This window comes from Pelobates fuscus, chromosome 3 (assembly GCF_036172605.1).
Source record: "Pelobates fuscus isolate aPelFus1 chromosome 3, aPelFus1.pri, whole genome shotgun sequence".
Lineage (NCBI taxonomy): Eukaryota > Metazoa > Chordata > Amphibia > Anura > Pelobatidae > Pelobates > Pelobates fuscus.
In genome coordinates this window covers 71,849,573-71,873,404 of record NC_086319.1, presented here as the reverse complement: position 1 = coordinate 71,873,404, position 23,832 = coordinate 71,849,573, and the positions used below count along the sequence as shown (strand labels likewise).

The 23,832-nt window shown below is 38.9% G+C and overlaps 1 protein-coding gene and 1 pseudogene across 1 annotated transcript in view; both read left to right on the top strand.

The window, feature by feature from the left end:
* The window catches only part of GNPTAB (N-acetylglucosamine-1-phosphate transferase subunits alpha and beta), an 83,704-nt gene that overhangs the window by 42,818 nt on the left and 17,054 nt on the right, over nt 1-23,832 (top strand). Inside the window, exons 8-12 of the mRNA XM_063447195.1 lie at nt 12,064-12,225; nt 15,739-15,918; nt 17,453-17,623; nt 18,578-18,701; nt 22,860-23,060. Of these exons, the coding sequence (XP_063303265.1) occupies nt 12,064-12,225; nt 15,739-15,918; nt 17,453-17,623; nt 18,578-18,701; nt 22,860-23,060 (838 nt within the window). The remainder of the gene's footprint in view (nt 1-12,063; nt 12,226-15,738; nt 15,919-17,452; nt 17,624-18,577; nt 18,702-22,859; nt 23,061-23,832) is intronic.
* Nucleotides 20,972-21,611, top strand: LOC134603677 (acidic leucine-rich nuclear phosphoprotein 32 family member E-like; annotated as a pseudogene).

Genomic DNA, 23,832 nt, shown 5'->3' with positions numbered 1-23,832 from the left:
GAATAGCTTATTTTTTTATTTCACATATTAGAATAATGTAACGTCCTTCTGGGTCTAAATATTGATGTTTAATTACTAGGGAGACATTTTTTGCAAACGTTAATGCTACACCTCTTTTTTTTGTTTTTTGTTTTTCTTTTTCTAGAGCCGTACTTATAATAGTAGGGTATCTTAATGAGTTCATTATATTTTGATTAGATCTTATCCAGTGGGTTTCTTGCAGGGCACAAATTTGTCCTTTTTTATCAGGAAGTCCACAATTATAGAACTTTTACATGGTGTGTTGATCCCTCAGGCATTTATTGATAAACTTAAATTGTATTTTCTTATCTGTTCTCGAGGCTCCCTCTCTCCATGAGTTTCCAAAGTTTTATAAAAAAAAGTTAAAAACCATCATTATTTGTGATTACATAAAAATAAGACGGGTTGATCCCAAGCAATGGTGTCAACCTTAAGACAAACGTGATGGATGGCAAAAGGCCCCCGCCATACAGCATCTCGAGTAATACAAAACATTACTGAGATATAGGTACCACATGTCCTGTGGCTGAGGGTAGACTATCTATGGGGAGCCTACCTAAAGGTACTACTAGTATAGGAAAAAAATAAAATATATATATATATATACACACACCCAAGTAGGGATAGGGGAGATCCTTGTAAATCTACACCCCACGCACTTTCAGCTTATTGTTGAGTCTATTTTTCTAAAGTGTTTTAACTGATTATTATTTTACATTTTCATTTTACAAAACTTGTGTTATTTTTAAATCTATCACTCTTTCACTTACCCCTTTCTTTCTTTTCCTCCTTGTGTAGGTGTGTGCCCTTCGGTGTATTTATACGTTTCTTTTGTTTAATATAATTTTTGAGTGTACATTAAATCGTTTCATTCTAATTAGTGTAAACTTAAAAGGAAGAAAATTTTTCTTCATTTTGTGCGTTATTTATCTTGTCAAGTGCCTGTTTAATAAATTTTCTACAATATTCTACATTTCTCTATTTTCATTTCTTTGTTTCCCCTAGATTCTTGGTTATACTTTTTATATCTCCTTAATATCCCCTTTATCCCCTAGTGCGATTAACGGCAAGAAAGAGAAAAAAAATAAAAATAAAAAAACCCAACCAAAACCAAAAAAAGTCTGTAATTTCTCTTGTTTCTTATAAATTCTTTTTTGTCTTCCCTTGTTACAAGGTTAAGCGCCACTAGTGCCATTTTCTCCTTTCGTTTTTCTTTTCTCTCCCCTCTAATATTTTGGGCCTCCCCATTTGTTGACTAGTGGTTGGAGCTGTTTCCGATTTTATTTTTGCTTAACCAACTTTTTAGGTCTTTTGCATAAATAATGGTGGTGGTCTTTCCTTCGTGAGATATGATAATTCTTGTTGGGAATTCCCATCGATAATCAATATTGTTCTATCTCAGAATTAGTGTGCCGTCAGAGATGGTCTTCTTTTTTTTGTCTGGTTGGCCATGACAGGTCCTGGAATATTTTCAATGTTTCGTATTCTTCTGCACATTTATTGTTTCTTATGGCTCTCAGAATTTGCGACTTGGAGGAGGCGCAGCATATCAATACATCTCTTGGAAGATGTTCTGGGACGCCCTTGGGTTTGTTCACTCTATGGCATCTTTCCATTATGGGGATTCTGGGGTCCCATTCCACCTTCAGAGGCTTAAAAATTCCTCTATGTATGGTTACAGATTTTTTTTTTTATTTATTTGTTTTGATACTCCTCTAATTCTTAAGTTGTTCCGTCTTGACCGGTCCTAGGTCTATCAGTTTGTTCTTCATGTCAGCCATCTTTTTTTCAAGTGCCAGATGTTCTTCTGTGTGGACTTTTTCCTTTTGTTCCAACCCGTTTAGTTTTTCTTCTATTCCTTGAAAACGTTGGTTGAGAGTCAACAGTTCTTTCTTTATGTCTAGAGTATTAGTTTGGGTTTCTTCTCTCAAATTTACAAATTGTGTATCTAAGTGTCTGAGTAAGTTGTCATATTCATTTCTTCCTTCTCTTGACTCTTGAATTTCTTCCACTTGTCCTTTTTTGATGCCTTCCTCTGATGGGATATTAGAGAGAATAGATTAATCCAAGCTTGTTTTATTACTTGATAGATTTGGTGAAAAGAAGGAAAGGCGTTTTTCTGTTTTATTTTTAGGCTTTTTTTTTAGGTGTTTGCCATTTTGTGTCTTTTTTTTTGTATGTAGCCATTTTTATTTTAATTTGTATTTTAGTTTTACTCTTTTTTTTCTGGAGGTTATATGCTCTTTAGGCTAATACTATCTTTGCTTTTAAAATAGTATCCTTTTTGTCTTGCGTTTCTTGCTCCCCAACTTCTCCTCCTCACCTTGACTCCCACCCTCACCTTTCTATCCTGGTAAACATTTGTTTTATTATATTATATATATATATATATATATATATATATATTATATATAATTAAAAAAAAAAAATTACTTCCTTTCCTCTTCCTCTTCCCTTTCCCTCCTATTCTATTTCCTATTCTGTTGCGCAGAAAATTGCGCTAAGTAACAGGAGTAGGGGAGAAGTGAAAGTGGTGTGACAGCAAAGAAAAAACAAAACGCCCAGACAATAACTAAAAGGAAAAGCACTAACAGTAACTGAAGCCTCTGGGCAATTCCCCCTCGCACACTACAGACCTTTTTAGTAGTCTGTTCCACGCTATTGGCAGAAATGAACTTGATTTAAGTAATCTTTAAACCATGTATTGCCCCCTGTGTCCAGTTCTCTATATTATCCCTATTTAATCTCTTCTTAGGGGTCCACTAATTTTCAGGAGACTCAATGTTTATGCAAACCCCTGTATGGTAAACATGTATTGTAAATAAACAGACAGATTTTATGTTTTCTGTTGCTCTTTTTTCCTGTTGGGCTCCCTTGTGTTTATCAGTTGGGGTATCTGGCTGGCTGCAGATCTATCTATCGAAAAGGTAGCTCCGTACAGCACCCTACTTCTCGTTTTTTGTGTTGCACCCCGAGTGACACACCAGGTAAGTCGGGTCGTCTCCTCTGCTTTAGTCGGCTACCTCGATCGCTCCCTCAGCCGCATTCCACGAGGACACAGCAACGCACGCTACGTCATCTCGCCCCGCCTCCTCACGGCATCATTCCCAGCAGTGTAATTAGTAGAAATATTAATCCTTGAAATACAACCAAAGAAAACAAGCAAAATATATACATGTATGCTTTGTTTAGGGGTATATCTACTAATTGGCTTAAAAAATAAAAATGCATTAGAGTGTTCCTTTACGCTGTTGGTGGTATAGAAGAGTCTCGCTGTTTCTTTCATGTGTTTTGTTGTAATATTGTTTCATCACTGATCTGCTTGGTCAGTGTTGTAGAAAGTGTTACAAAACGCTTGCCTTCTGGGTAATGTTTTACAGTGTCTCTCAGATTATCATCTTCTAAGGTGATTTGTATTGCTAACACTAGGTGGTGCTCTTTTCTATGGAATCTGTTGACTTGGCATTTGTAGTCTGGTAATGGAAAGTGTGGTAGCTGTGTTAGTCCAGTGGAGATCCAACATATGAGTATTGCAATATCGCAATGTGTCAACAAATTCCTACAATACAATGGTCTATGTAAGAGTTTTCTGTTCTTATAATGGTTTAATATCTGTTTCGCAGAAAAAGTGTCTTTATAGCCTCCTTCACTCTATATTAATATTACTATTACTACTGGGATTTATAACGTGCCAACATATTCCACAGCGCTGTACAACTGGGGGGGAAAAACAGTGCAATATACACAGACCGATACAAAAGGTAAAGGGGGCCCTGCCCATGAGCTGATCTAGCCATTAAAGCTCTTTTATACTAATTGCTTAGATAGCCTGTGTGCTTACAATCTAAAGGTTAAAATGGGCATTTGAGACCGATGGAAGCGGGGGGGAGTATGGAGGTGATGGCCAGAGAAAGTTAAAGGATAATTGTAGCCACGGTTAAATTGTAAAGGAATCGAGGAGGTAATTGAGTGATATCTCAAGCAGCTGAAGGAGGAGTCAGTGTGTGGCTGGTATTTAGTGAAAATTAAAGGGAAACTCCGGGCACTAATACAATTTGAATGCAGTTGATAGGGTTTTGCATACTCAAATCTTTATAATTTTTGCGCAAAACAAATACATGTTTTGTAGACTTCTGCACTGTAAGCCTTGGTATTGGTGCTCAGAGTGTCCCTTAAAGTTTTTTTTTTTTTTTTTGATGGTTTTGCGGATGAAAGGTTTTACTGCTAGGATCAGCAAAGTTTTCTAACCAACTATATGTACTTTAAATATTGGTGAATACATTTACTGAGAATAACAATGGAAACTGCAAGTACAAAAAATTACAGTGATAAACTACAGGACAAGGTGACGTAGTTATAGAAAAATAATATGGCAAAGGCTAGAATAAATGACGTGGAATATCTTCCAAGCCTCAGTCAGTATCTGAATAGTTGCTGTGAAAGCTAAGTTTCTCTTTTTTTTTTTTTTTTTTTTTTCTGTTGATGGTTTGTTGGATGAAAGGACTGAATGTTTTCTGGGTGCACTGAAAATGTGTGGATTTTCCATGATTTATCCATGAACTTCAACTTGAAAAATGGTTGTCCATGTGTGACTTATGTTATCTTTTATTTCCGAGATGCATTAAATATTTCCTTAGAACTTTTCATCTCCTTATTTGAAAACCCAATTTTTAAAGTGCTAATAGTCAGACTTTTATTTATTTTTTTAAATATAATTTGCTTATACTGCTAGTTAGTGAGCCAATGAAATCTTCACACACTCAAACAATAAAGGGTAGTTTCATCTGAACCAAATTTTGTCAATTAATATATTCATTTTCAGACAAAATTCAGTCATTAGTGTTTCTGAATTTCGTTTGGACGAATGAAATTTGGATCTGTGCCGCAGCTGCATTTTGCAGCCATTTAGTAAACTCCCTAACTTGACACCCTTGTGCAATTGCCATATTTAAGGCTACCAAACAAGAGAGCGGTTTTGCTATTGGTAAATAAGTAGGGGCATGTCTACTAATCATTAAAAAAAGACTAGCAAGGGGGCAGCTATTGCCACCCAGTCGCTAATCCAATAAAAGGGGTCCTTGCACAGGTGAACTGCATTTCCCATGATGCTCCAGTTATTGTTTAAAGGAGCACTATAGGGTCAGGAACACAAACTTGTATTCCTGACCCTATAGTATTAAAACCACCATCTAGTCCATTGACCTGATAAATATAGTAAAATCTTACCTTCATTTCAGTCTGCTACTGCTGGCTCTGACACTGATCTTCCTGCTTGGCTGACATCATGAGAAATGGTTTTCTGAGCCCATCACAATGCTTTCACATAGGAAAGACTTGGATTGGCTGAGACTGTCAAGGAGGCAGATCAGGAGCAGAGCGAGAACAAGCCAAACACAGCCCTGACCAATCAGCATCTCCTCGTAGAGATTCATTGAATCAATGCAGGAATATGAGGAAAGTTCAGTCTCCATGCAGAGGGTGGAGAACTGAATGGCAGTGCTGCACACTGTGCAGCACTGCCCCAGGAAGCACCTCTAGTTGCCATCTTTAGAGTTGCCAGTGGAGTTATCACTAGGCTGTAATGTAAACACTGCATTTTCTCTGAAAGTATTTACAGCAAAAAGCCATATGGGAATGATTATACTCACCAGGACAAATGCAATAAGCTAGAGTTGTTCTAGTGTCCCTTTAAGGAGAATGAGCATCTAGTCTTCAGCAACCCTATTGAAAAAGGCTCTGCATTACTGATCTAGTGTTACTTCCAGTCCTTATATGTGTGTAGCCATGATATAAGACCGTGCCATTCAAAAGTTAAAATTAAAACAGTCTTGTAAACCATAGTTTATTTGTAGTTTTAAAATGTTCCCCTGGAGAATGGTTCAGTAACATGATATTTAATAGCATTCGGTAAGACTTTGCCTCTCCAGTTGCTCTTCCTGGACAGCACAAGTATTCATGCCAAATAATGTATAGGAGTCAGCTGCCTCTCCTGTTATTGGCCATCAGTCTAAATGCAAATGGTGTTCTGTTTTTAACTGGCCTGCATCAAATGAAGCAGAACAACAGGTCTAGAATAACCACAGAATAACACGGATCCTTGTTTAATTGTGCCTGTTATATTGCCTGGTAATCTGGGCAAGCTAAATGAATAAATATTATCAAATAAACTGCATAAGAGCATTTGCACACAGGAACAATGATCTATTTGCATACTAAAATAAAATATTGCCTGGATTCAGGATTCAACATAAGTAAAAGTTTCTGCAGGAGATTGAATGAAAGCCTTTATACTGAGGTCTCCCTTTTAATCTTGGTTATAAGCTCAGTCTTCTGCACCTGTCTATAAAGAGACACAGCTAGTTTGTGCCTTGGCTGGGCCAGGACTGAACTGGATCATGAGGTCAGCACTGCCGGATTTACCTTTTCTGCTGCCCCAAGGCCAGTTTCCTCAATGTGCTCTAGCCCATCATATTCAGAAAGCTTACTGTATATGATTGGATGGATGAATGTGAGTAGTTTGGGGTATAATTGGATGGGGAAAATGATTTGGTGGGTAGTTGGATGGCAATAAGTGTAAGATGGGTTGGGATAGGTGACATGTTATGTGGGTATGACTGGGGGAATATCCGATGGTGGCGAATAGGGGAATATGACTGGTTTGGAGTATGTGGATAATTGGTTGGCTGAATGGCAATGTGTATGTAATGTTAATGAGTGCATGTTGTTGTTGTTATTATTATTATTATTATTATTGGCATTTATATAACGCCAACAGATTCCGTAGCACTTTACAATATTATGAGAGGGGATTTAACTATAAATAGGACAATTACAAAAATAACTTACAGGAACAATAGGTTGAAGAGGACCCTGCTCAGTCAAGCTAACATTCTATAGGAGGTGGGGTGTAAAACACATTAGGACATGTGAATGATGAGTGTATTTGCAGAGTGCAAGTGTATGAATATATTGGTGTGCTAGTATGTGCATGTAAGAACACATTTGTGTGACGTTTTTGTGTGCTTAAACTTCCCATCCCCCTTCCCCCACCCATGGTAAATAAAGGGTTAAAAGCCTTTTATTTACTTACTGATACCAGCGCCAATGTTTGATTCCTTTCTTGTATTAAAATGTTTCTATCCTATACCCCCTGTCTCGTCTTTCCTCCAAGCTATACATGTTAAGATCCTTTAACCTTTCCTGGTAAGTTTGTTCTGCAATCCATGAACCAGTTTAGTAGCCCTTCTCTGAACTACAATACTCCAAGTGAGGTCTCACAATGGCATGAGCACTTTCCTCTTTCTCCTACACAACCAAACATTCTGCTAGCATTTCCTCCTGCTCTATTACATTGTCTGCCTATCTTTAAGTCATCAGAAATAATTACCCCTTAATCCCTTTCCTCAGATGTTGAGGTTAGGACTGTATCAAATATTCTATACTCTGCCCTTGGGTTTTTATACCCCAGATGTATTATCTTGCACTTATCCACATTAAATGTCAGTTCCCACAGCACGGACCATTTTTCAAGTTTACCTCATTTGCCATTTGGCTTATCCCTCCTGGAACATCAACCCTGGTGCAAATATATGGCAAGTCATAGATTAAAAGTTTAATCAACATTAAATTACCGTTATCAACGGGAACTTCTAAATTCAAATTTAAAGGAACACTATTGTGTCAGGAATACAAATGTGTATTCCTGACACTATAGGTCTAAATAGTTGTTTAGACTCAACTTTTTCCAGCGCTGTGTAGGACTGGTTGCAGCTGGTCCTTGCCCATGCTCCTGCCCCTTGGCCGAGATAGTCAGTCTTGACAATCTCGGCCTATATATCCTCCATCAATGTTCCTTATAGAGTAGCATTAGGGAACTGATGCACATGCGTGACAAATGCCATCCATCCAGGCTTCTCCATAGGAAAGCATTGTAATTGATGCTTTCCCATGAGCTTCCTCATCATGTCACCAAGAACCGCAAAAGTGCATTTAGTGGCTTTTTCCACATTATCCACATTACAAGGGCACTGCTCCCAGACCACTTCATTAAGAAGAAGTGGTGTGGGTGACTTTAGGGTGCCCTGCGTGGCCAAAACATCACCTTTTTCTTAGGCACCTTAAATAAAGGATGTTAGGATTGAACGGTTTGTGCCGGACAGTTCTATTTTTCTGTATTGCTGTTGGCTGTGGTCGGAGCTGGGGTCTGTGCACCCTATGTTGTCTAGAACCTTTCTGTTATTATTCCCTTTAAATTCATGCATGAACGCATTTATTAAAGTCCAGACACAAGTTATATTGTATTTTTTTTTTAATCCCTTTTTTTGTTCCGTTAATATACACGACTGTAGAAACAGTTTAATTTATTTATATACATTTAACCACTATATATGGAAGTACTAGAACAGACATAGGCAACCCTATGTCTGTTCTATCTGCACTCCAGATGTTTTGGACTACACCTCCCATGATGCTTTTCCAGCATTATGGGTGTAAGAGCATTATGGGGGATGTAGTGCACAAAATCTGGAGTGCAGAAGGTTGTCTATCCCTGTACTAGAAGATTCTATGCCCTTAATTCACCCCGTCATTTTAGGAAAACTGAGGCAATAAAGTTACATTTGTGAATGTATAGAGTATTGATTCATATGTCCAGTAAAGAGCAAAAGTGAGAGTGTAGCCTACATCCTAAGTATAGAACATTGATTAAAAAAAAACACCACATTCTTCACCAAAATCTGCTATTTTGTGTACTATAGTCAGTAATAAAATGTAGATCAGGGTATCATCATCAGTGCAAAATGTGACCGCAATTCATATAGATACCTTCAATTTCAGGCAAGAGTATCCAAGTCCTAATATTAAGGTCCGTGCTAACTAATATAAGGTAACATTCCTGGCAGAGGGGCTGGATTGAAAGGTTAGCAGTCACTGCCTGGAATTGTAATCCCCAATAATCTAAGGCAGGCTAGGACATGCATGTCCTAATACTGTGCTGAGATTAGTGGTCACTCACATTGCACGGCATCAGTCAAGCGGTGCATTACAGATAATAATGCACAGATGATGTCACCCACCGTGCAGTGAAAGCTTGATCTGATAATAATGAATTAATGGGCAGATCATAAACACATCAAGATATTTTTCTACTTTAGAACCATTTTTAGAAAGTTTAACTTGGCTGCTAGTATTAAACAAAGGTTAAGCAGAATAAAAATAGAAATATGTAAATATAGTATTTCAAATGTCTGGTTCATGGAGCCAGTTAGAACATTAACAGATTAAGAGTATAGATTTCTTTTGTAAACCATGGATAACTTGAATATATGAATTATGTGAGACTCTCTAGTAACTCAGGATCATCTTGTCTGACTCAGAAAACCATAATATTTTACCGTGTCTGGTATTTATGGAGGTTGCATACTGTAATGCATAGCTACACCTCTCGACCAGACTAACAGTCCTTTCATCACTACGTGGAGTATTAAGAGATCAGAGATTTGTCACATTTTTCTAATGACTTAACTGGTGTGTCATTGGCAACATCTCAAATGTCAAAGGACACCAAAGATTGAGTTACATCAGAAAAGGCTGTGGGGCAGTTAGTTGGCCAACCATGTAGAGTTTTTTTTTTTTTTAGCAAATTAAGAAACAAACCTTACAAAATAAGGAAGGCTCTGTGTTGTTAATCCACTGTAGTTGAGTAGTTTGTTCAGTCGGTGCACAAATGGACAACTGTATAAATATTAATGTATTTCAAGCTTTATCAAAAATAGGGTGTTTGAATCTCGGCTTGACCTCTATAATCCCAAAGTATTTTTGCATAATCACTTAGTTAAAGGATTACCGTAATTCAAGCTCCATCACCAGGTCATTGTTTTGAAGAAATGATGATGCATGGACCATGTATATGCAGAGATTCCGTACGAAATGCTGAGGTATTGTGGCCAATTGCCGGAGGTGTAACTCCACCTCTGGGTTCTGTCTTTAGCCAGCCCTGAATGACCTGGCTGGTTCTGGGCCGGCACCTATAAATTCTGAAAAGGTGTTCATTCATTGACCGCGAGCAGCCTGTTGATGCTCTCAACCAATGAATGAATGTTTCTGCATTTCCGCAGTTTGTGCTTTCCCAGGGAACAGCGCCAGGGTACCAATCTGTTTTGGTGTACATCACTGCTTACCATGAAAATGGTTGGTGTATGCTTAAACCAGTCTGTTAAGGGAACTCTAGAATTATAAATAAATGCATTAATTACATTTGAGTGCTGTAGAGTTTACTGTATCCCCCTCACCCTCTTTCCTTTAAAACAGAGGGTTAACCCAACGCTAATCTAATGGTGAGATGGTCTCTCACCGCAGCTCGGCTCCATCGCTGGGAGATATGATTTTCTGGCCAATTCAGTGCATTGCTGCACCTGCAGCGCTTATCATCGAGAAATTTTGAAGCCGTAGGTGTTGCTTTGGGGATTATAAACCTGAAAATGGGGATATTTAGCCCCAGTTCTCTACTGTTGGTGAAAGAGGCAGGAGGATACTGGTATTTTATTTTTTACTTTAAATTTTACATCTGCTATAAAAACAGAGATCTGTAGTTTCTCAGGCTACTTTGTGTGTGCCCTAGATGACTGTTGGGGGTGACGGGGAACAGAGCTTTGCTGTACATTTCTCTGTTACTTAGGGGGTGTGGTAGATCGCACTGAATAACTGGCGGTGCGGTATGTAATTGTTCCCATGTTTGGTTTCATTGAGATCATGGAGAGCACCAGCAGCATGGAATTCGCGGATAGAAAAGAAAGAACATAAACTAGAAAGTTAGGGAAACATCATGACATATCCCCACCTCTCTGCTAGTGTACAGGTCGAAGAGTTTTATTTTTGGGGGGGCTAACGCCCCAGGTATTTTTGGAACTAGCAATACTCCTGGTTGAAACCAATGCTTCTCTTTGAGAAACATTGCAGCTTACTTTGTGCCGGGATCTCAAATAAATAAGCTAGAGCACACTGATGGCTGTCTGGTTGACAGCTGGGAGGTGCAAACTCTGAACATAGCGAGGGTAAAAAAAGTTCTGCAAAAATACATGATCGGAAACCAGTCTAAACATTATAAAGGCGGAAGTTTTCAATGGCTTGTAGACAAAAACGAGTAGAAGATAACAATATTGCTAAAAGTAATATTGTATGAAGGGTTGCATATACCTTTACTCCCCCATAAGAGCATGTATAAATACAATTGTATTGTTCTGTCCCATAGTAATGGAACCACCAAACAAGTCACATAGTCCATTCTTGGTAGAAATCACTTATAAGCTTGGAACTAAGGTTTGAGGACAGGGATGAGTGAAACGGACTGTCGTGTTAAGGTCAAAATAGCTCAACTGGAAATATTCTCCAAATCAGCTTTGTTTCCAGTCTGGCTACTTTGGCCTCATACTTAAAAATTTCTTTGTATTCCTGACTATTCTCACTTTAGTGAATAGCCTTATAACTATAGTTCACACCATAGAGAACATTTAGATTACTTAAAAAAACGTATGTAAAGCACCAAGCATCCAAATAAAACATTGCTTTAAAGGAACACTAACACTAATGTTGGCGTTTCCTCCACTATTTAGATAAACCCCCCCCCGCCCTCTACTCCCAATTAAATAAATGTTTCTTAACTTTAGGCCCCTGGTGCCTTTTCACAGAAATGGCAGTGTTTACACTGCTGAGACTGCAGGGAAAGTCTGTTTGGCCCCGAATCTCTACATTAGGCTGTAGTGGTTCTGGTGCCTAAGTGTCCCTTTAAATGAGTTTGTCTCTCCCTACAATGGGTAGTTAATATTTAGTGTAAATTCCATCACTTTTACATACCGTGTAGTTTAATTTATAATATTAAATAATCCATATTTAGGGATTGTTGACACTTTGCACCGTTTTTACACTGATCAACGTACACAATCAAGTGAACTGAGAAAAGCAAATGATTTTACTTTTGAACAGATTTAACTGTTATTGAATCGCACTGCTTTGTTTTAATCTGATGTCATTTCTATTTCCCTGAAGTTGCAACTGTATTCCGAAGCAAGCGTTGCACTCCTGCAGTTGAATAATCCCAAAGATTTTCAAGAGCTCAACATACAGTCGAAGAAAAATATGACTATAGAAGGGAAGGAGCTAACTTTAAATCCAGCTTACTTGCTGTGGGATCTCAGTGCCGTCAGCCAGGTTTGTATGAAAGAGAACCTACTACTTTCCAGCTCTGGTTACCGAGAGGGATATGGAATAGCTTGAGAAACTGCCTTCTAAGACAAATTATCTTCTAATTGACAGCTCTCTCAATTATAATTGGGGTCTCAAAGATCTTTTATTTTTATTTCTCTTTCATGGAAATATCAACTGCTCAACAGAAAAGTCATCCAGCCTGTGTTGTACGTGGCGAATAGGTTAGTCAAGCCAAGATGAAATCCGGTACAAGAGCTCTCAACAAGTGGTTTAGGAAATGACTGCCATGAACCGCAGTCTACGATGTATAGTCAGATAGTGCCCTACCAAACTGAATACAATCCTAATCTGTCCCTCGCTTCATCATGTAGTGACCGCATGTGTGCTTTTGTCTAAAAGTGACCATTTCTATTGAAATCTATACTTTTAGCAACATTTTAAAATAGCACACACTAGAATGCGTTAGAAGTCTGGAGTGTCCCTTTAAAGTGCTGGATGTAACATTGATTTATCAGGGTTTTTTTGTTTTTGCCATTGAGGTAAACAAAATTATATTCTATAATATCAAATGGGGACAAAAAAATGTCTAGCCTTTAAAAAAAAAAAAAAAAAAAATAACAGATCCTGAAATTGTGCCCTCTTTTTTTGTCACTATGTAAAGTAGTTATGGTGGAAACTAGGATGTCACCACTTTTTTGCATTATCTACATGCTAGGTGATGTTAAAGGGACACTACAGGCACCCAGGCAACTTCAGCTCATTTAAGTGATCTGGGTACCTTGCCCCTCTCCCCTTAGCCCCACAGGGCTAATCCCACCTCTAGTTGCTGTTTTTCAGAAAGCTACTAGATGGTGTTTCTGGAGTCTTACCGGACTAGAAGTGGCCTACCTAGAATATCACTTTAAGATGGCTGTACATGTGCAGAACAAGCAGTACACTGCAAAGTACACAAAGCTGGAAACTTTTTGTGGCCTTTGTTTTGCAAGTTAGTTGTCAGTTCAGCACAATTCTGTTTAGTGAATAAACCCTAATATCCAGCAACAGGGCTCTGTAAATGAGCTTTTCTGATTCAGCAGCTATAAATGTCAGCCAGCCTCCAGCTGAGAGCATTTTGGCATTCTTGCTCTGAAGTTTGAATTCTTCCCTATTATAATTTGTACATTCTAAGTTGAGAGGTGTAGTAATAATAATAGCTGGGTTATGTAAAAACACAACAAAAAAACGCCATGAATCTTATCAGTGGATTAAGGCCGCATTAAAATACACTATAAATGGCCCTGGGCAGCTTTTCATCTTATCATTAAAGACTACGGAATTTCACCTCTAAGAGAACATGCTTTAGAGCCCTATAAGCTAGCCTTGTTCTATGATTGTCAAGGCAGATATATAGCGATACGAAGAAAAACATTAATTCCTATTGCTATAGTTTTACTCTATCCATGTTGGTGTCCAGCCCCCCCTCCACATAAGGCTTTAAAAGGGAAGTATTACTTCAATAAACAAGATTCATATTTTTTTCACATTGCATAAAATGAAATTATAGATGTGTATAAAATACAGAGCACCGCAAACAAGGTATAGCCCATCTCACAATAGTGCTGAACAAAGAGTACCACTTACAATAGAAAAGTATCAAGTATTGTACTTCAAGATGAGCTAGAACATGGTCTAACAGTACATTGACTTCATAAGAACGAGGCAGTGATTTGCACGGTGACGGCATCTAGTGACACTCAGCAGAAGAGGGGGGTCAAGAATCCGAATACTGTGTATTACTTTTACTTCCTTGCTGGACTGGAAATAGTGTAGCTTTTATGAAAGGGCACTGTTTTACATTACAGGGTTAAAATTACAGGGCCACTGAGATGAAGTGGTCTGGATACCTCTTAAGGTGCTTTTAATATACGTAATAGGCCAATGCTTGTATACTTGCATCATATATATTTGAAACTTTCCGATTTCATTCTTCAATTTTGAATACTATTTTCAATTTGCTGCAATCATTTATTCAGTGAATAAACCCTCATGCCTATGTCTTTGGTGAATTTAATGATGTCATGTGGGTAGGTCAAAAAGGACACATGGAGTGTCACCTGTGTTCCAAGTATTCTCTCCATAATTTCAAGGGAACATGTTTGCTGCTCCGTTTACTAGAATAGATTCGTACCCTCCTTTGTCCCTTCTTGCATTATGGGAAAGTCAGGCAGTATTGCCATGAGACAAATGTTTAGGTCTTGTTTATATTTACTGAACATATCACTCTCCTGACCTAACACATAATCTAGATATATTTATCTTGTGAACATTGTCTACCTCCATATTGGGTATAGTTAGTAGGTGTGCTCTTTTTAAACTTAATGCCTTGGTAACAGGCCCACTTCCCATCATTCCATAGTGGTATGCTGCCTTCTATTACCATGGCATAAATCCACATCACACTTCCATCAGTAACATTCTTTTTATCTTTGGCAATAGTACATAAGGAAATAAAAGAAGATTGGCACGGAGTATATTACATGACTCTACAGACACATTCAAGTGAACACACTGCAACGTAGTAAAGTTGTTCGATTCTAAAGAATTCTATTTGCTTTTTTACACCAGCCTATTTTTTTTTTTTCTTTTACATTTCTCTTCTATGTTAGTTATTTTTAATTAACACTTCATGTGCCAAAGAAGTGGCAGATGCACTGCCCTTTGGAGTGTGCAGCCCACAAGATCAACTCTTCTCTTTCTCCTGCCCAGTGTTTCTTCCTTCCTACAATCACCATGCATGTGTAGCAGAAGGTTGATGAAAAGGACTTCATTATGTGGGACCAAATGTACAATGTATTTTGGAGGGGGGGGGGATAAAAAAAAAAATTACCAGCCTCATGTTAGTTTGTGATTGGGCATTAGCCACACATCCCGTTTATTAGTCAATGCATTTGATATTTTCCTTATTAATGTCTTTTGAAAAATTGTGCAAATTACAACGAAAACAAGGTATTCTGTAGAAAATGGATAGCTAGATCTAGAACAGAAGAAAATAACATGAAGAAAAATGAAAAGTGACCTAAAAAATAGTTATTTAAAGAAAATAGTTGTAGATGCAGGGTATGGCCTTACAGCAGATGTAGAAATGAATTTAACTTGTCTCAGTAGAGACACACTCCTGCCTTTAAGAAAACACAAAATGACGAGTAAAGCATGTGTGTTTTAGAATATAAAATGGGCAGACTAGATGGTCCAAGTGGCTTCGATCTGTCTACAATATCTGTTTCTCTGTTGACATAAAGCAAATAGTCTGCACCAGGGGTAGCTCTTCAGCTGTTCTAGAAATAAAATTTCCACAATTCAGAGCCAGCTGGTTCTTAGCCAGTCTGAATAACAAACAAGAGATATGCAGCGCAACAACTGCAAGAGTGATACCTCAAAATTAGATCTGATTAATCATTTAAAAACTGCTATAAAAGCATAATTTAGCAAACATCAAATTTGTGTGTCATGTCAATGTGAAATGTTTTCGTTGTTTAGCTTAAACAGGATGAAGACATTTCAGCTAGTCGATTTGAAGATAATGAGGAGCTGCGGTATTCGCTGAGATCGATAGAGAAATTTGCGCCATGGGTGCGTCATATTTTTATTGTAACGAATGGACAGATCCCCTCCTGGCTGAACCTTGACAATCCACGGGTCACTATTGTAACCCACCATGTAAGCAATTTTTCCCTTTCTTATCTTTATGTATTAATGCAGTAAACCATGTTATTTAATGACACTCCTAGGAGTATTTACCCACCAGTTTTTAATTCAGTCAATAGATAATTTATAAGAAAAAAAAAATCAGCGACATCTACCCCAATTTTTTATTAAAATGATGACGTAACTCTTTCTTCCAATTGATCTCACTGCAAGAATTAGTAAGTGTGTATGATATGTGTGTGATTGCACGCATATAAATTCACTATTTTCTTACAGTGAAAGAATACTCCAAGCACTACCATGAACCACTACAGCTCGAAAGCAATTTGACAACTCACCTGGGGTCTGCTGGGTGTCAGTTTCTTCCCTCTCTGCCCCCTGCGTAGCACTGCACAAGTCCAGCAGTGCATGGAGGCTCAGACATTCTTATCCAGTGAGTTGGCATTACAGGAGATTCAAGCTCTATGAGAGGTGGCAACCAATGCCCAAAGAATTCCAGGCAAGTTGTCAAATCATTCGAAACAGGTAGACATCTCACCGCAGTGCTCTCCTGGAACCATAACTACTATGGTGGGCTGTAGTGGTTACGGTGTTCAGAGGTTTCCTATAAGGAAGTTGTGCTCGCACATGCACAACTCAACCACAAGTGTCACCTCAAATGTAAGTCACCATCTTTGTTTCATTAAATTGAACTCATGGCACTAAATTTATTTCAAGCCAATGAAATGTCACGAATACCCTCTCTTTTACATGAATGAACAACATTCTATTTGCTTCTAGACGTTAAATGACACTTGTGCAATGGATATAACTTCCTACTGTGATCTCAACACTTACCACAGTGACGCTTTAGTACATGACTTTTATTTTCTTTGGCAAACATGCTTCTGGCATAATGAAAACATGGAGTTGTTTTTTTTTTAGGATATTTCATCAGAAGCATGGTGGTAGTTGAAATGCCAGTAGTGACTCTTGTAATAAAATTGGACTAATAGCCAAGGATTCAGACCTTTATATTTTGGACATGTGTGTTGTAGCTTAAATAAGCTAAACAGAAGGTTGCACAATTCAATACTGTGATTTTAATTGATGTGCAAGACATTTTGATGGAGTTAAATAGGGAGGTGGTTATTGTAGATATTTGGTTTGGAGCTGTTTACGCTTATCTGGGACCTTTCCAATGTAATGGCATCTTGTTTATTATTTTTGTCGGTCAACATGATAAATGTGACATCTGACATGTGTATCAACTGGATATGCTAAGGTAGTTTATCACTGAGAGCTAGAGTTTTAATTTAGGGGTTTATTTACTTAACAGAGAATTTGTGTGAATTGCAAAAAAATATTCGTCTTCTCTCTTTCAACTTAACTAATTTAACCTAGTGTTTGTAATTCAGCCTTTTTACCAAATTTGATATCCACAGCTCCTCTCCTATTGTATCGGTAAAAGGAAAGAGGTGTTTATCTCTGAAATGCACCAACTAGCCTTCAAGCATTGATGAGTTATTACATGTTACATATGTGTACTCTTTTGTCTTTCCTGCAGGATATTTTCTTGAACACAAGTCATTTGCCTACCTTCAGTTCTCCTGCTATTGAAAGCCATATCCACCGAATACCAGGGCTTTCTCAGAAATTCATCTATATGAATGATGATGTCATGTTTGGGACAAATGTTTGGCCAGACGATTTTTATAGTCATTCAAAGGGACAAAAAGTAAGTAAAAGTAAATTCTATTTCTCCACTTTACTCTGAAAAACATTTATCTGCACAATGTATGCTCTTGTGAGCAGGGCCGACAAGCTACCTTTGGTGCAGTATGGCTATTTAAAGCAGAGCAGGATTTACTCTATGGCAACCTTAGGCTGCTGCCTAGGACCCATGGGCTAGACCTGTGCCCTATGGACCATGAATTTGCTTGACTTCATTAACCATCCCTATGTGGGGGACAAACTGGTACCCCACCTAGGTTCTCACAGGATCATAATCCTTTGATTTAAAGAGGAGCCATCAGTTCTCTAGTAGTTAGAGTATTGAATAAAACCCTGAAAATAATTTATAACTTGTGCTAACTTTTTAAGAGATGCTCGGTTTTCTTTGTCTTCTCTGGATATTAAAGATTTAGCAATTGGCATCACGATCCAGTTAATTTTTGGCATATCCAGGGCACGTACTGGAGGAGGTGATACTCAACACTCTTCCTGTCTCTCCTCCTCTTTATCCTCTCTGGATTGAGTGACCTGTGCAAAGGGCTGAGCTTACAACAATAATTGACAGGGAGTTAATTTTGAAGTGCCTAGTACCACAACATTTATATTTTAATTTTCAGACCTCCCAAATACATATTTATTAAATATAGGGAATAATTCAAAATAATATAAATATTCTGAAAAGTGGCAGTTCCGCTAATACCTAGGATTGCCATCATTATGACTCACCAATGTTAGTAAAGCCATGTAGATCAGGAGCAATGTAAACGTACTAAATCATATTAATTGATTTTGTAAAAATGGTTCTTGAATATTTACAGTGAAAGGTCAGATGCTTTAGGTATCGTGTGTGTCATGTGGTTTAGTTATGTTTAAATATGTGCTATGGCATTTGTTTCTCAGTTACTCCAAACCCAATTAAATGACTATACATGTGATCACTTATTGTCTTTGCACTAAGGTATACTTGACGTGGCCTGTTCCCAACTGCGCTGAGGGATGCCCAGGATCTTGGATTAAGGATGGCTACTGTGACAAAGCCTGCAATAATTCAGCATGTGATTGGGACGGTGGTGATTGCCTTGGTGAGAATATTTTAAACCTCTTTTAAGCATCTTAGGTTTCAGTCTAAATAGCAGATCATTTACAAGAATAATTACTGTAACCATTGGCAGTGCCTTTCGTTGCCTTATTAGATAAACATAATTATGTTGTTGAGATATATGCATCTGTTCACCTCGTTTCCACTTTGCTGAGTTTCTTGCACATGCCTTATGCTTTGATTAAGGGTTTGATATAAGGTGATGGGATTTCATCACGGCTCCTGGGTCTCTCGTGGTCATTAAGTCTGAATAGCCTACTCTATGGTGTGATTTAATTTTCAGATCTGAGTTTCTTGTGTTTCTAAAGCTAAGGCCAAGGAGGATGTGGATGTTTTTGAATATAAGCTAGTCAGTCATATACTGTGCTAGATTCTATAAATTATATATCTTTGATTGTTAGGGATTCCCTTGTTTTTATTTGGGAAACATAATTTCGAAGTATTACAATGAAAGTAGGATAAGCCTCTTCTGTTGTTTCAAACTGTAGCACCAGAGTAAAAAAATTAATGAAATCTAATCAAAACTGCATTCATGGTGGTTGTTAAAAACATTCAAAATACCGTATATACTCGAGTATAAGCCGACCCGAATATAAGCCGAGGCCCCTAATTTTATCCAAAAAAACTGGGAAAACTTATTGACTCGAGTATAAGACTAGGGTGGGAAATGCAGCAGCTACTGGTAAATTTCTAAATAAAATTAGATCCTAAAAAAATATATATTAATTGAATATTTATTTACAGTGTGTGTATAATGAATGCAGTGTGTGCGTATGTGTGTGTGTATGAGTGCAGCGTGTGTGTATGAGTGCAGTGTGTGTGTGTATGAGTGCAGTGTGTGTGTGCATGAATGCAGTGTGTGTGTGCATGAATGCAGTGTGTGAATGCAGTGTGTGCAGGGCCGGTGCAAGGATATTTGCCGCCGTAGGCAAAAATTTTTTTTGCTGCCCCCTCCCCCCCCATATGTCCTGACTTCCCCTCCTCCTCCCTCAGTGGTCCTTACCTCCCCACCCCCGTGTTCCTTCACCCCCCCCCAGTGGTCCTGACTCACCCCTCCCCTAGTGGTCCTTACCCTCCCCTCCCCTAGTGGTCCTTACCCTCCCCTAGTGGTCCTTACTTCCCCCTCCCCTCCCATAGTGGTCCTTATCCCACCCCCTCCCTCTCATAGTGGCCCTTATCCCCCTTCTCCCTCCCATAATGTTCCTTATCCCCCCCCATACCTCCCATAGTGGTCCATATACCCCCCCCCACCCTCCCTCCCATAGTGGTCCTTATACCCCCCTCCCTCCCATAGTGGTCCTTATACCCCCCTCCCTCCCATAGTGGTCCTTATCCCACCCCCTCCCATAGTGGTCCTTATACCCCCCCTCCCTCCCATAGTGGTCCTTATACCCCCCTCCCTCCCATAGTGGTCCTTATACCCCCCTCCCTCCAATAGTGGTCCTTACCCCCCCCCTCCCTCCAATAGTGGTCCTTAACCCCCCCCCCCCTCCCTCCCATAGTGGTCCTTATACCCCCCTCCCTCCCATAGTGGTCCTTATCCCCCTTTTTTTTTGTTATTAATTTTTTTTTTTTATTATTATTTTTTTTAATTTTATTTATATATTTATTTTTTTTCGTCCCCCCTCCCTGCTTGATATATGGCAGGGAGGGGGGCTCTCCTTCCCTGGTGGTCCAGTGGCAGTTCAGTGGGGGGGAGAGGGGGGCTGGCAGAGCTGTAACTTACCTGTTCTGCAGCTCCTGTCAGCTCTCTCCTCCTCCGCGCGGTCTGTGCAGCTCCCTCTGTCAGCTCCCAGTGTAAGTCTCGCGAGAGCCGCGGCTCTCGCGAGACTTACACTGGGAGCTGACCGAGGTGCTGAACGGACGGCGCGGAGGAGGAGAGAGCTGACAGGAGCTGCAGAACAGGTAAGTTACAGCTCTGCCAGCCCCCCTCTCCCCCAGTCTGTATTATGGCAATGCAAATTGCCATAATACAGACTCTGACTCGAGTATAAGCCGAGTTGGGGTTTTTCAGCCCAAAAAATGGGCTGAAAAACTCGGCTTATACTCGAGTATATACGGTAGATGGTGCCTCAATTACTAAATGGCCACTGAGGGAGCAGAGAGCCCTGTGGACAGTGGACTGTGCGGCCCCTTACTCGCTTCCATTCGGCATTTGACTTGTGTTTTCTCTTCATTAGTCCCTCCCCTTGTGTGGCTCTCTCACCCCCTCAGTGTGAAGTTGTGTGTGTGTGGTCTCCAAGAGCCCTTAACATGGAGATGAAAAAGCAGCTAACCCAGGAGCTGAGAAACCGCTCCTCGACTGATGTGACAGAATTGGTATTAGACAATTGTCTGTCCAGCAAGATTGAAAGGTTTAGTGATAGCTATAAAGAGCTTCAGTTTCTTAGCTTGGCCAATGTAGAGCTGACCTCTCTTGCAAAACTCTGCAAACTGCCCAAATTACAAAAATTAAAGCTCAATGATAACTGCTTTTTTGGCTGCTTGGATGTATTGGTAGGAAGGTGTCCTAACCTCAATTACCTCAACTTGAGGGGAAACAAGATTAAGATTTATGCACAGTGAAAGCCATTAGAAATGTAAAATATTTCAGGAGCTTGGACCTTTTCAGCAGTGTGATCACCAACCTAGAAGATTACAGAGAGAATATTTTCCAGATCACGTACCTGGATGGCTTTGATCAGAACGATAACGAGGCTCCCTATGGATAAGGATGATGAACAAGTGGATGGTTATGAGTATGCAGAGGATGAAGAAAAATAAGCAGGGCCTCCTGGTGAATATGAGGCTGAATCAGATTTAGGAGGAAGAGGGGGAAGAAGTTGGGCTATCTTACTTATTGAAAGATGAAATTCATGACGAGGAAGATGATGAATATATAGAAGTTGGGTGAAGGAGGAAGACCTTCTCCTGCAACATCATCCTGAAAGCATCACTTCCTCAATGACTGCCCAATACAATGCTCCTCATAAAGGAATATTGGGGACGAATAGCGAGTATGCTTGAATGCTTTCCTAAAAGCTGCATTTGATTATGTCCATCAGGATGTTAAATGTCACAAGACCAGTGAAACTCTGTCATTGCGGATAAAGTGTCTCAGCCACAAGATTTGTGTTTAACCCTGAAACGTAAAAATTGTAGTTTCTGCAAAACTGCAATTTTCCATTGCAGGTTTAAAAGACCACTAAAGTCACCCAGCCCACTTTATCTCAATGAAGTGGTCTGGGTGTAGTTGTCCTGTAGGTTTAACCCAAGAAGGTAAAACATTGCCATTTTGCAAAAAAACTGTACGGACAGCCACTAGAAGCTCTTCAGCCACAACAACCAAGTAAATCTTGGCCATGTGGTATTTCAGCTCCCCGGAAAGCCCTGGATTAAATGCTTTCCTGTGAGAAGCATTGGATGTGTGCAACACTCATGGCGCATGCTTATCAAGTCCTCTTAGAGAAGCATTGGATTGGACCAGTGGAGCTTTCATGATGACTTTGTGGAAAGAGGTCACTGCTCACAGGGCCCCTGCACCCAGACCACTTGATTGAGATGAAGTGGTCTGGACGACTTTAGTGATCCTTTAATGCAAGTCAAAATAGACTCTTCTCAGTAAACTGGTCTTTCTCTAATTTCCCATTGCATTTTGGAGACTATTAATATTCAAAGGCAGTCTATTTATTTTAGCAAAGTCATAAAAATGACTTGCAAAGTTTAATCCTTTTACTATTAATGCTACATATTCTAAATGTTACATCTTGATCTAGTTATGAACGGGTTGTCCCTAAGATATATTTGACTAAATTAAAAGAACAAACTTAAAATACCTAACAGAACACTTCCCATTGTTGTCTTCTGTATAACATTGGGCGGAAGGGGAAATGTCATGTTAAAGATTTTTAATAGTTTACTCCTCTTTATCCTGCAACTGGGCACATCCATGTTATGTGGTTGGATTGTTATGTCATTTGCTCAATATTTAATATACATTTTCAAACTAAAATGGAGCATCACTCTCATGTAGACTGCAGTATACATATAAGGGTTTTCTAAATGATAATCTACTTTCTACAGTTTTTTTCCCCCCACTGTTTCCTAATCGTCTGCATATTTAATACATACTTTCATACTTTTTTTTTTCATTTCCCTGTAGGAAACTCTGCGGCTGGACGATTCTCCCCAGTTCTAGGTGGAGGTGGTGCTCTAAATGTGCATCCGTGGCAGCCCGGAGTTGGAATAACCGGTGTCTCCTACTGTAACCAAGGCTGTGCAAATTCATGGCTTGCAGATAAATTCTGTGACCAGGCTTGCAATGTTCTTAGCTGTGGTTTTGATGCTGGAGATTGTGGGCAAGGTATGGTACTCCATTATTTTTCAAAGTGTCTGATAACATAGATGAAGGTCTTGCAATGTTAAAAGCACACAATTCCAAGACATTGTTTTTTTATGATATTGATGTGTAACCCTGTACAATAGAATGGACTTTTACCAACCCTTTAATCAGAGAAGTAGTAGTCATTTAATAATCAGTGCTAAATATAGGAGGACAATTGACATATTTATGAAACTATGTGTCTTATGTAGAGTGTTGTGTTGACAGGAGTATTAACAAAGTATATGATCTTCAATTGACATTAGTATTTACATTACATGCATATCATCCATATTTACGTATCTAGTACAGTACACAATATGCATTAGGCATCTCGTCCAAATTGACATAGCTATGTATACGTCCATACAAAGAGATAGGACAGAGGGTAAAAGGAATTCTTTATATTACAATGGACTCAGTAAAATGTATCTTGAAATTGGACTCTCACCATTCAGCATAATTATGTACATAGTGTTTTCTTCCAAATTGAAGAATCAAACCAGGTACACATGAAATAAGCCAAGAAGAATGGTGAAACGTGTAAAGATTTGTGTGAAAATTGTGTTTTAAAATTGGAGCAGTTGCTGTGGAAACCAATGGAATGTTCCTTCTGATTGCTCCACTTTTGGACATGTATCACCACTAGTGTGTTGGCTGTGTGCATTTTCCATTTCCTGGTGATGTAAGGTTGTTTGAAAGTAGGTTTTTGGAATTGAAAAATCTAAATGAATTTGCCCTGCTGATGTAGACT